General features: G+C 32.2%; 1 protein-coding gene across 1 annotated transcript; it reads right to left on the bottom strand.

Moving 5' to 3' along the window:
- Positions 1 to 536: 536 nt before the first annotated feature.
- Positions 537 to 12,895, bottom strand: LOC136320030 (natural killer cells antigen CD94-like). Its single transcript, XM_066253175.1, has 8 exons — positions 12,783 to 12,895; positions 11,268 to 11,339; positions 10,865 to 10,960; positions 9,925 to 10,011; positions 5,502 to 5,615; positions 3,801 to 3,952; positions 1,819 to 1,925; positions 537 to 1,410 (listed from the first exon to the last, which is right to left on the bottom strand). The coding sequence occupies exons 2-8, from the start codon at positions 11,335 to 11,337 to the stop codon at positions 1,284 to 1,286; spliced, it is 753 nt and encodes a 250-aa protein (XP_066109272.1). The 5' UTR covers positions 11,338 to 11,339; positions 12,783 to 12,895; the 3' UTR covers positions 537 to 1,283.
- Between the last annotated feature and the right edge of the window lie 750 nt (positions 12,896 to 13,645).

Below are 13,645 nucleotides of genomic sequence, written 5' to 3'. Positions count from 1 at the left end.
CAAAATAATCAAGATCTTGGTGAAAGAAGATAAATACCAGTCAGTGAAGCTGAATAGAAATTTGAAATAGATTCATCCACATATAGTCAGTTGATTTCTGACAAAAATGACATGATATTTCAATAGAATAATAGTGTAGTGTTGTTTTAAAAAGTGGTGCTGAAATAGTCATCTATATGCAAAATATTTTAAAAAAGAACTCAACCTGTACTTGCATCATATACAGAAATGAACATGAAATGAAGTATAGAATTTAATGTTAACTTTAACTTTTAGAAGAGAACATAGGACAAAAAGTTTCAACCTCTGGTTAATTTAAAAATTTTTAGGACACAAAAAACTCCTTAAATGAATTAAGAAAATGAAAGATAAAATTGAAAGACAATATACTAATATTTATAAAACATGTCTGATAAATATCAGTACTCAAAATATATAAATAACTTTTTAACTCAATAATAACATAACAAACAACATAAAATAAAAAAATATTTTAATTAACATTATATTATAAAAGATATGTGGTTGACAAAAAACATATGAAAAGATGATTAGCAACATTTATTTATTAGAGAAATACAAATTAAAAATCACCATTAAATTATACTACACTTTTATTGAAATGATTTTTATAACTGACAATATTGAATTCTGGAAATATGCAAGCAAATGGAACTTTTATACACTGCTGATGGTACTGTCACTGCAAAAATAGCATTATAATTTTCCTTCTAATAAGAAAACTAAGACTCGGAAGTTCAAACTTGCCAGAGAACACATATTCGTTGTGGTGCAGATCTTAAACTCATATCTAATTTAAAATACTATTCTCTTTCAAGTATACTCTACTATCGTTGTCTGAAAAAGTAAGGAATGAAACAAATGCATACACCCTCACAGAATAATAACTTTAATGACAGTTGGCAATAATTCCGAGCCGCAAAGTGCATTACAGTGACTGAATTTGTAGGACTGCTTGAGAAGTCTGTGTGAGTTGCAGGCATAGGGTATATAGAACTCTGCTTCCTAACCTCCATCAGGAGCACTCACACTCTTTTACCCCACCAACCTGTTGTCATGCTCATTGTCAATTGGCAATCTTCACAGGAGAGGGGCAGACGTATGGGTCTGACATAACTCTTCATGATGTACCAATTATTCCAGCCTCAAATCAAGCAGAGGCTCAAATACTGGTACAGCCCAGAAAATCAAAGATATCTGAAATGAAACAGAAACCCTAGAACTTCCAAGAGTCTTCTGTTGTTTTTGTTGTGTTCTCATTGTTAGGTCAGAAGACAACCAATTTTCTTCTCACAGATATAGTGCGAGCTTTTATAACATTCAGAAGTAACAATCTTCCCTTCTGTTGTCATCCTTGCACAGTTTCCTTTCTTAGACTCTTCAAAATTGCTTAACATAAAATAGAATCATATAAATGATGTAAAACATTCATTCACTATTGCAGACACAATAAAAGATATTGACCAAAGTTAAGGTGGTAGGTTTTTCTTACTTTATAGACATTACCTCTCGGTGCCCTAGGGTCTCTGAAAGAGTACCTTAAGAGAAATATAGGCATGAAGTTGGAAAAGCTGCAAAGACTCTTTCTCTCCATGTATTCATTTACTGAGTTTAAGTCGTTACGATATGTGTGTGTACATGTATGTACATATATATGTATGTATACATGCTTATATATATGTGTGTGCATTTTTCCCTGTACACTTTCAGAAATGTAAACCAGAATCTGTGATTAGGGAAATTCTTAATTTGCTTCTATAGGGAAATTCTTACTTTGCTTTTATTTTAGAGACTTACATTTCGTCAAGTGGTTGTGAGCCATCTTCCCATGACCATTGACTGCTGATTCCTTTAAGGTACAACCCAATCCAAGAAAGAGATTGTAATTGGCTTTGAATGAACTTCTGTTATAAAAGAAATATGCTTTATTAGTAAGAATCCTTTTATAATTCTAAAATAAAGATAATCTTGTTGATATTTTTATTATTGTGAAAAACCAAAAATATAGAGATCATCTTCATCCTGATCTTATTTAAATTATAAAATAATGGAAGCTCAGCTTTTGGTATTTTTTTTAAATATAGAGGTATAATTGTGACAAAAGAAAACTACTCTCTTAATTTACTATGTTTATTTAGAATTACTGAAATCTTTTAATTTGCTTTTAATACTATGGCTGTAGCTTAAAAATGAGGTCTGGGGAAAGTCTGATTTCTACTTTGGGCTCCAGGTGTGAAAGCTCACACTTTTCACTCCTTTTCTAATATTTCTGTAAGAATTCAGGGTGGGTTTAGTATAGTTATATAAGAATTTATAAAAATCTGGTCACCATTCATTTAAATCTTATATATTTTTATCTCTAAAATGTCATTATTAATTTATGATAAACAGAGATAGATATTGTAATATCACATTTGCTCCCTTAGCAGGCCACTTGTTTTAAAATTTATCTTTTTATTAATTTTAGAGAGAGAGGAAGGGAGAGAAACACACACAGACAGGATAATTGATCTATTCCTGTATATACCCTGACCCAGGGATTGAACCAGTGACCTCTGTACTTCGGGAGGATGCTCCAACCAACCGTTCTATCTGGGGCTTGGCCAATTTTCGATGTATATATTTTTATATAAGCTCTTTACCTTGTCAGTAAGCAAAATGGGTTTTTAAATTTTTATTTTATTAACAGCAATTGCAATTTTCTGGTAAAAAATGGAAATATGTTGATATAAGAGTTTATATTAATTTCAGGTGTACAATGTAGTAAGCTCCTATTTGTACATATACAAAATGATCACCACATTGTCTAGTTAACATCTACTACCATCCAGGCAGTTATCTGTTGTACAAAAAATAAAATTAATTCAGACTTTGCAAATGTTTATTTTTTGGATTCAAATTTTTCTTTGTTTTCTGGATGGTTTTTAAGTTTTTATCCTTTTATAATGATTCTTGAGTTGTTGAAAGCCATAAATATGGATAATTTAATTATCCAATCACTAAGGGTGATTCTAGTGTTTTTAATCTATCTTTGACAGAATATTTAAAAACTAATCTTGACATAGACTATTAAGATATATTGCTTTTTTCAGAAATAATAGTAAATAATTTTTGCATTCAAAGCAAAATAAAATGATAAAGATTATGATATAATTCAGTTCAGTTTTCTTTGGAAGCTAGTCTGAGTTAAAATTAAATAGGATTTAGAAATAATTGACCATCAACTTTAAATACATATTGTTTTTCTTTTTACCTCTAACTCAGTGGTAATGTTATATTTTATAACTTTTTTAAGTGGTAAGATGATTTTTTTTCAGAGGAGCTGAAGCTAAATTTCTATAAAATTATCAATATAAGACAGAATTTTTCTTCATAAAATATATTTTAAGGCTAATATTTTTCTAACAGCATTATTTTTTACTTTATATTTGCTCTCTTGTGGAAATTCTACTTGTGGAGGAGTTAGATGAATTAAATAAAATTCTAATTTAATTTTCATTTGTATTTCTGACTTTAACATAAGCACTTTGGATCTGAGTCATGTTACTAACGTACACAGTGGTGAGACACTCAAATATTGTGAAGCATTGAGATTTAGCCAATAACCAATGGCCAAATAAATACAGGTGAGAAAAGATAGGTTTATAATTTTGTATATGAAAAACCATTTTCTTGTATTTTATTTATTAATTATTGTATTAGTTATTTGTATTACAACTCTAAAGCTACTTTTGCCCACCCCTGTACAGTGTGAGGTGGAAAACAAAGATATACATCACCAGTTCTTTTTCATCGTCTATCTTAACAAGTGTGGAGTCCATTTCTTTGCAGATTTTTTTACTGTCTTCAAAGTTCTTAAGTTCATCCGAAAAATAATAACAACTGTTTCTACCACATGACCATTTATAGTCACACGTCCTGCTCTTATTTCCTTGAAAACAAAAGATATTGCCAGACCAGTTAGTGTGTCTCCTGAAAGGATGTGGAGATGTTGAGAAATCCTACTTAGTCCTTCTTAAACCATTTGCTTTATGAGACTGATAAGTTTCTTTCAGACTACTAAAAAATGCCCTTGCCTGGTTAAAGAGTTTTGTTACTTATATTTCTCTAAATCTATGCATAATATCATTAGAAATTTTAAAGAAATTTTCTAAGAAGATTGATATTTTTCCTCACAATTCAAACTGAAAGAACTTTACAATGAGAAGTGCTTCTGTGTACTCTCTAGCCCAGTGATTCTCTCTCTCTCTCTCTAAAGAGAGAGAGAGAGAGAGAGAGAGTGAGAGAAAGAGAAACAAAGGAGGGAGAGATAAGAACAGAAGACAAGAAGGGAGAGAGATGAGAAGCATCAATTCTTCACTGCAGCATCTTAGTTGTTCTTTGATTGCTTTCTCATATGCGCCTTGTCCCGGGAGCTACAGCAGATGAAGTGACTCCTTGCTCCAGCCAGCACCCTTGGAATCAAACAAGTGACCTTGGGCTTTATGTCAGCAACCTTTAGGTTCAAGCTAGTGACCATGGAGTCATGTCTATGATCTTACACTAAAGCTAGCCACTCTGTGCTCAAGCCAGCAACCTCGGGGTTTCAAACTTGGATCCTCTGCATCCCAAGCCGATGCTCTATCTTCTGTGCCATCTCCTGGTCAGGCTAGACCAGCGATTTTCAACGGCAATGTCACAAGAAATTTTTAAACATGCAGCACCTGACTATTTATTCAGGAGCACTGGCCTCTTTTCTTTTAGATTGTCAAGTAAAAAAATGACAGCTAACAAAACAAGAGCTGTATGGTGTGAATGAATCAAAATTATACTTAATTTTTTTGCCAGATTAACAATAATATATATTTGAAGTGCTACCAAATTTTTGTAATCACCTTATGTGTGTCATGTGTAGAAAAGGTTGAAAATTACTGCTTTCGACTGAATAAAATCTGTAGGTACAGAGACAATCTAAACTTAGTACTGCCTGACCTGTGGTGGCGCAGTGGATAAAGCGTCGACCTGGAAATGCTGAGGTCGCCGGTTTGAAACCCCGGGCTTGCCTGATCAAGGCACATATGGGAGTTGATGCTTCCAGCTCCTCCCCCTCTTCTCTCTCTCTGTCTCTCCTCTCTCTCTCTTTGTCTCTCCCTCTCCTCTCTAAAATGAATAAATAAAAAATAAAAAAAAACTTAGTACCTGATCTACATACCCATAATAAAGGTCTTAATAATGAGTACAGGGTCTGGTAATGAAAACCTAGGTTTTTTGTTTGTTTTTCTGTTGAACTGGTATTACTTTAAAAAATATAATATTATGCATATAGAAAAATCTAACCTCAAGGACAGGTGATTTATTTTTGTTCCATTAAATAAAGAAGAAACTTGGATTTCACAATTGTTTATTCAATAAGAATATTCAATTTAAGCAGAATATCAGATGATTGAGAGAAACTGAGAAACACTTGTTAGTCTCAGTCTTCAAGCCATTTACTTGTATACCTGTGTTAAGTGGTTCCTTTTTGGGAGTTAGGTTTTTAAATGTGGAATTGTCTTCCTTTATTCTGCAGTCCAATGGCGATTTCTGTGTTTGGCATTTCTGATGAGCCTGGAAAACTTTACTCAACATCATTAGCTCAAGGAGAATATAACATGGCGTTGAATAAAAAGCAGCATTTTAATTTTAATATATTAGTCAATGGTGAAGAGTAAGGGGTATTTTTATTTGTGTCCACTTTAGGCATTTCCTCTCAGCATATGATTTACACTGACATCTATCATTTGTTGAAAATACATTAATTAATGAAAACACATTTTAGTGAACCTTGAAGACAGAACAATGAATTATGCAAAGATTCTGTCCTCAAGAAATTCACTCATTGCAATGCCCACAGTGAGCAGTTAAAGTACTATGTGATGGGTGATACAAAGAATATTGAGTGTTGCTGCTAGCACTCAGCAGAGAGTTGAATGACCAAATGGAAAGTATAGAATATTGTGATGCAATCAGCAAGACTTCACATATTAATGTCATCTTAAATTTGTCTTTTCTCTATGGATGAATGAAAGGCAAAAAAGTGAAAAAGACACCAAAATTCTAGTTTGCTGCAATAGTTTTCTAAAGTAACAAATGGAGTAAACATGAAATATTAAAGTAATGTAATCCAAAATTATTCAGTACATCAAAAGAGAGGTTTTATATAAGGGATTTTAGGGAGATAAGAATGGAAAGACAAATAAATATCATGTCATCAAAAGATCAGGTTTTACTTCTAAAAAGCACATTAAAATTAAAAATACACAATGCCCCTCTCAGAACGGTGGCATGATAAGCTTAGCAAAACAGCCAATATGAAATCAACCATTATGAAAAGAAACAAAACAAAACATTTAATATACTCAAAACTTGTCTTAAAGGTATATTTTCAATTAAGAAATAGCTACTAAATCATGATAAGAATAGTAAGAGTCTGTAAAACTTGAGTCATATCCTGTTCTCTTACCCCACCTGATGTCAACATCATGGAGTATACACTATAAGTGGTTGTCACCAGGAAAAGTAAGCTCCTTTTCATCTCAGGTCCCAGTCTATGATATCTCTACATAGACATCATGAGCTAAGGCTATCTCTCCAGCATTTTTTATTCCTCCTAGTTCTATATTGCACAAGTTAAATTCTAGGCTATGCAGCTATGGGGTTGGAGCTCCTCTCCTCCACCCAACCCATACTTATAGAGTAGAGGAGCTCCCTCGGTTGGAGAAGGTCAAGAATATTGGAGCATTGATTGCTCTCATCTGAGCTCACATTCCAGACTACTTCTCAGTAGGAGAAAGGCAAGGTGAGAAAACCAGAAGTTACTCTCCCTTCCTTCCATGACCTTGCTCATAAAGCAAAGGTGTTACCCAGAAGAGTGGGCCACTGTCTCTGTTTCAAGTATGTCATTAGACAAGGAGCTCCAAATTTTCCCAAAGGAACTAATTTTATTTGATCTGGAAAGTTCAAGCCTAAGGATGCTCTTGAAAACCATGGACACTGAAGGGACTGAGGTGGAGGTGGGACGTGAGGAATAGGGAATGGTTGTAAACAGCTAAGAAGAGGTTTCTACCTGCATAAAAGCAATCATTTTAAAAATAGTTGAGTCAATTTATCGGATAGAACGGAAGACATAGATAAAAAAAAAAGCCTTCTGGGAGTGAGTACAAATGTCAAAGACTGGTCTCAAATACTACCCCTTAAAAAAAGACAGGCCAAATTAGATTAGACTTTGGGGGAGTTTATTCCTCAGAACATCATCAAAAACTAGAGTCATCAGCCAGCAATTAGTAGAGTAACAGATGGCTATGATACCAACACAAGCAGATATCTTAACCATCTTAAGTGAGATCGGGGAAAGACAGAGTCAAAGAAGACTTTGCTAAAATCACTGTCATCTCTGGGCAATTGTGCACATGCTCAAAGCTATATCTTCTGGTTGAAAGGCTGAATGCTCTTCCCTTAATATTAGAAACAAGATGACAATATGCATGTCACCACTTTTATTCAACATGGAATTTAAAGGTGTTAATTAGTTAAATTATCCAAGAAATGACATAAAACTATCCAGATAATCTATGGAGAAAATCTGAAAACATTCATTAAAAACTAAGAGCTAGTGAACTACAATGCTACATGGTGTAAGAGCAATATAGAAATATAACCGTATTTCTTTATACTAACAGCAATGTTAAAATTAAATTAAGAGAAAATATTTATAATAGCATAATAATAATAGAATACTCAGAAATAAATTTTAAATAGGTAGTGTAAAAATCTACTCTTAAAAATTAAACGACTTTGGAGAAATATTAAAGAACTGAATAAATGGAAAAATGGCTCATATTCACCTCATATCACTTAACAAACATTAACTCAAAAGTGATCATACATGCAAATATGAAAACTAAAAGTATAAATATTTTAGAAGAGATGTGTAAACTCTTGTGATCCTAAATTAGGCAATGGCTTCTTAGATATAACACTCAAAGTACAAGTAACAAAAGAAAAAAAGATATATTGGACTTCAAAATTTCAAAGGTTTGTATATCAAAATTTACCAGCAAAAGAGTAAAAATGTAACTCAAATGATGGGAAAATATTTGCAAATCACATATCTGATAAGGGGTTAATATACAATTTAATTATATATGCACAATAGAATATTTTTTGGCATTTTAAAGGAATATCGGACTGATATATTCCATCACAGATGAACCATGGGAACTTTATGTTAAGTGAAAGGATTAGATTGTCGAAAGACATTTTATTATATGATTTTATTTTTATAGAAAGTGTAGAATTGTATAGTAGCAATACTATATTTCATAAACATTGCACACACAGACATCAAAGAGCTTGGTTTGCAAACCAGCAAGCTTAGAGCCAAGGTCATTAGACAGGATGGTGCTCTTTAAAGTTATATACAGAGAACTATAAATACTCACTGACTGTGATTGACTCTAGCTTCCTTTAATGCAAGACTTCTTAGTTATTTTTAATTACCCACAATGTCTCACATGAATAGCAAATAATCTAGAGCCGTGGTTCTCAACTGGGGGGTGATTTTATCCTTCAGAGGGCACTGGCAATATCTGGAAACTTTTTAGATGTAACTGCTCTCATCTAGTGGGCAAATTTCAGGGATGCTTTTAAATATTCTATAATGCATGAAACAAGATCCCTAACAAAGAATTACCCCACCAAAATATCAATAGTACTGACGTTCAGAAACTATAATCTAGAGGAAAACTTGTGAGATGAAAATAATAAAAAGTGATAAAATGGGTTTTAGGAAGAGAGAACTAACATCTAGTTAAGGAACTAGGAAATATGTCATGGAGGATTTTGAAATGTCATCCATATTTTATAAAACGGGTATGAAATCCATAGACAGAGATGGGCTGTAGGCAGAAGGCTGTCCAGTGAAGGGAACAGCATGAGCAAATGTGCCAGGAAAAGAAGCTTAGAGAATGTGCGGGAAACAGCGGTTGGTCTAGAACAGTGATTTTCAACCTTTGTTTCTCACGCACTCATAAACTAATTACTAAAGAAAAAGGTGCCCTGAGCTCTTCTTCTTTAGTAACTAATTTATTTGTGCCATGAGATGAAAATGATTGTATTTAGTCAGGGGCACTGACCTTATTAATTAGTGTGTGTTTGTGCCATGAAAAAAAAAAAAAAGGATAAGTTGAAGCTAATTTGAAAATGAGTAAAACTGAAAATTGTTTGGTTCAAATTAGATTATGATTATAAAAGCAAATATAAGTAGGGGAGTTTTAACGTAATTCAGTGGAGAATGAAAAAAACCATTAATGATTTCTTGGCATTTTGAGGACATGATCAGAGAGCTGTATCTGCAGAAGTTTTTGTGCCAATGCCAACAGGATTTTGAAGTCTGTTGATGTTAGGACTTATTAGGAGGCAATTACAATATTATAGGAGAAAAATATGTTGAACTGAATTTGACATTTATAAGAATAAATAATTAGAAAAGTAAATTTGAGCTGAAGAATGAAGGTTCCAAGAGGACTTGATAGTAATTAAAAAATGTCAGAGAGGAGAGAGAAAGTTAATGTGCACACAGCATGATCAACCAGCAGCAAATGCTCATTATATCATTCCTGGCAATATCCTGGATACAATTCAGGCATTATATGTAAAAAACAAAAAACAAGAATAAAAAAAACACACACAAACAAAAAACACCAGAAGCTTTTAATGAATTTGAAATGGCCAAATGATTACATTTGTGATGAAGGCAGAAGGAGGGGTTTCCTCGGTAGAAATGGAGATCATGGCTATGGAACTAGTAGGAGAGAAATACTAGTAAAAATAGTGACTCCTAAGAAAAAGATAAGTGATTTAGGCCACAGGTCTTGTTTAACTTACCCATGAATCCCAAGATTCCAGTTGTTAAAAGGAGAAAGAAACAGAGGATTCCAAGAATGAGGCACCAGGTAAATGGAACTGAAGATGCTGCCCAGAGAGGAAAAGAGAGATTGAGGAACTCAGCAAATAGAGGACTGAATTAAAGAGGAGAGTTTACAAGGAGACTCCATAAATTAAAAACCTTACCTTTTGAATGTCTTCAGATTTAAAATCATAATTTAAATTGGATACTGACCAACTGGAACCAATAATAGACTGAGAATTAGATGCCTGGGTTCTGCTTCCGATTCTATCACTGTGTTCTCTTGGGGAAATCATTTATTCTAACTTTACCAAGATAATCCCCTGATTCAGTGCAATGATTTATGAATACAGAGGAATATTAGATCTATGGACTTGGTTTTAAAAATGTAAATATACTTTTAAATAAGTCATTTTTATTTATTCGCAACAAAAGATATTTATTATTTTGGAAATATCATATGCTTGCATACACATAACAATTTTCAAATTGGAATCTTTCTCACTAGTGTCCTTCAACAGTAAGATTAACCACAGCAATTGTAGAGAAGAAATTAGAATCACAACCTTATATCTGATCATGTTCACTAAATATTGTCTCTTGAAACTTTGTAGAATGAGTGATAGTGACATCAGGAGAGTCACAATTGTTTCCAAAGAAGTTGAAAAGAAATGCTTTTCCTACTTACTCAGTAAGCACGTGTGTGTACAGAACTCAAATTACATTCATTCTCTGGATATTTAATTTTCAATACTGCTTTTTCTGAAGGAGTTTAAATGATAAAATATGATTTAAAAAACTTCATGAAACTCGAACAATAGTTCAGAACAGAGTTTTCTGCCACACTTTACTTGAATTATGTACACATAGGCTCTGCAATTTGAGGACATGCAAGCTGGTCCTCTACATAAACTGTACCTTTTTCTTTAGATGATCGAGGTCTTGTTATCTTGGTCTGATTGGAGTGTGAAGCAGATGTTTTCACATTTGAATAAATGCGCTGCTCTTTTATCTCTGGAAATTAAAACAGAGATGTGGTTAGTGCTTCATAGTTACACTATTTCTCACAAAACATTAGGCTATTAATATATGTGAATAGAGTTGATAAAAGATTTATTTTTCGAATAAAAGAAATCTACATAATTGTTTTCTTCTTCCTAGCTAAAGCCAATTGGGCAAATCTTTTAAATGACAAAATCTGAAAAATAAGTAGGATGTAATGTGTCATGTGCTAAATTATGATGAAAATCTTTCGATAAATTATTTAACAAAGAACAGAAAATAATATCAAGATTCAATAGGGATTGAGAATTATACTCACTTTCTTTTTGTTTTTGCTTCTTAGAAGGAAGATATTTCACATCTGCATGTGTTATATTTTTTTCATTCATTTCTGAAAAATTTTAAGATACAAATATAAAAGGCACAAGTTGACAGTCTTTTTCTTTTTTTTCTAAGATTTCAGGTTCTATCCTTTCTAGGTTCTCTCTATATAATTAAAATTAGTATTCATGTAATTTAACTAGTGATGAATGATTTTACTTTTGTCATTTTTTTTTCAAGAAAGATTTTTACAATAGGTTATTTCCTTTCCCCTTTTTAAAATTATCAATCATGATCTTCCTTTAGATACTTGGATACTGACATTTTATTGATACTTGTCACACCTGGATTCTTCCAAACATAATATTTAATTTAATTTTAAAAGGTTAAAATGCTATGAGTTATGAAATTTTTATATTACATTTAAAAATTGTCCCTGTCCAGAAAAGTACCAAGTAAAATTTTATGAGTCATTTGTATTATAAAGTTATATCATGTTACATTATGGAATATTATAAAATTTCTCCTTCATGATCTCTCCTGATACATTTTTTTAATTTATCTGCACCTTTGTAAAGACTCAAAGACATTTTGCTTCCTATAATCTCCTAGAAGATTGTTGCCATCTCTACTAACATGGTGTTAGAAATGAATTCCTTACAAATGGAATGCATGTTGATTAACAGGCACTCCTATTGGGTGAGTTGAGTTATGCCATAATATTTGAAGGCATATGTTAAAAGCAACTAATTACCTTGAAATATTGATTTTACTTGTAAGTTAAAAGTAAATTAACTTGTTTTAAGTATTTTTTGTATTATTTAAGTATAACAAAATTTATATAATGTAGAATTATGATTACAGAAATAAGTTTAAACATTCTTATGTCCACTAGTTACCCGTGTACCATCAACTGAAACACTTTTTGCATATTTTTATTTCCTCAACATCATGCTCCAATGTTATCTTTTATGAGTAACAAATATATAGACTTTGGTGTGTTTATAATATTCACTATGTCATTTATATTTTCACACAAGATAACATCATAAGAACACAGAAATACATTTATAGTACCTTTAAAAATTCTTTACCTAGTCTGGAATATATCAAGAATATTGACGTATAGCACATAAGTAAGCAAAGTTTAAAAACAGATGTGATATAGAGAATCATATTACTATATAGACAAAAAAATAATTGATTAAGTAATTACTTAATTACCCATATCCTGTCCTCAGTGATATGCTCTTTCTACGCATTTGTTAATCCAACAGATATATTGAAATATTTGCTAACAAAACTATATTCAAAGTTAAACCAAGAAAACTTCATAGGAGGCAATTCACTTGCAAAATAATTTTTAAATCTGAATTGTTCAGTTCATTTGCCTGCAAGAATGAATGTAATAGATTAAAAAAAAATCTATTCTTTTGCTTTGTAAATGCAATCAAGTGGCACTGAGAACAATGAGAGGTGCTGAGCCCACAGCTGTAGAGATAGTTGGTGATACCTGTGTCAGTGTGGGAGAATTGTTGATGGCAGTGGAGTCTGGTCCAGATGGAAGAGGTGGCCCTGCAAGCAGATGGACTGGATGTGGGTGAGCTGGAGCACAAGAAGACTCTTTTGTGCTCTCTTTCTTATCTGTCCTTGTTACCCATGAGCCTTCAGTATTGGTCAGCTACACAGAGATGTGAGAAAACAGTTCATATTTCATCTTCAGATTTTACCATCTGCATCCTTTCTCATGGAAGAAGGAAGGGTTTTTTTTAACAGAGGAGATGAGTGTGAAGAATATGTTAAAGGCTGTGCCGATTTTGCATAGAATATAAAGTGCACATTAAAAAAAAAGATCACTATAACCACTATGACAACCACCACCAAATAGCCAAGTAGTAAGATTCTATATATAATTTCTATAACAGAAAATAATGTTATGGGCTTTCAGTGGAAATTGTACTTAATGAGAATTTTACATTCATCTTGTAAACCACTATAATATTAGCTAAGTGAAAATACATGAACACTAATCGTCTCCCCACATTTATCTGAAAAAAAGTTTGAATAATAAAATTTAAGGTCTTGAGCTTTATTGGAGTGAAAGATATTCAAACCCTGGTTCTTTTAAAAAAATATCTAATTTAATTGATATATATTTTGAAAGTTTTCTATAATATTTTCATAGTCTCTTTTTCAGTTTATTCCAGCACAAATAAAATATACTTAGACAAAATTTCCAATTTTAGTATATGTGCTGCCGAAGCGAGCACAAAATTTCAGGCTTTAATTTTTTTTTGGTTCTTTTCCCCTCTAGTCCATATTCTAATTACAAAAACCAGAAATATATTATCTTTCTCTTCAGTAGTCTGATATAAC

The sequence above is a fragment of the Saccopteryx bilineata genome, chromosome 1, assembly GCF_036850765.1.
Source record: "Saccopteryx bilineata isolate mSacBil1 chromosome 1, mSacBil1_pri_phased_curated, whole genome shotgun sequence".
Taxonomy (NCBI): Eukaryota; Metazoa; Chordata; class Mammalia; order Chiroptera; family Emballonuridae; genus Saccopteryx; species Saccopteryx bilineata.
The sequence above is the reverse complement of the archived record's forward strand: the minus strand, read 5'-3'. Positions and strand labels throughout refer to the sequence as shown.

What these genes read in the sequence shown, in the direction of transcription:
- LOC136320030 (XM_066253175.1), bottom strand. Translation starts at nt 11,337, where the DNA reads ATGAATGAAAAAAATATAACACATGCAGATGTGAAATATCTTCCTTCT. An exon ending in TCGATCATCTAAAGAAAAAG is followed by an intron (nt 10,012 to 10,864) that starts GTACAGTTTATG and finishes CTCTCTGGGCAG; the next exon opens with CATCTTCAGTTCCATTTACC. An exon ending in AAAGGAACCACTTAACACAG is followed by an intron (nt 3,953 to 5,501) that starts GTATACAAGTAA and finishes TTTGTTTTCAAG; the next exon opens with GAAATAAGAGCAGGACGTGT.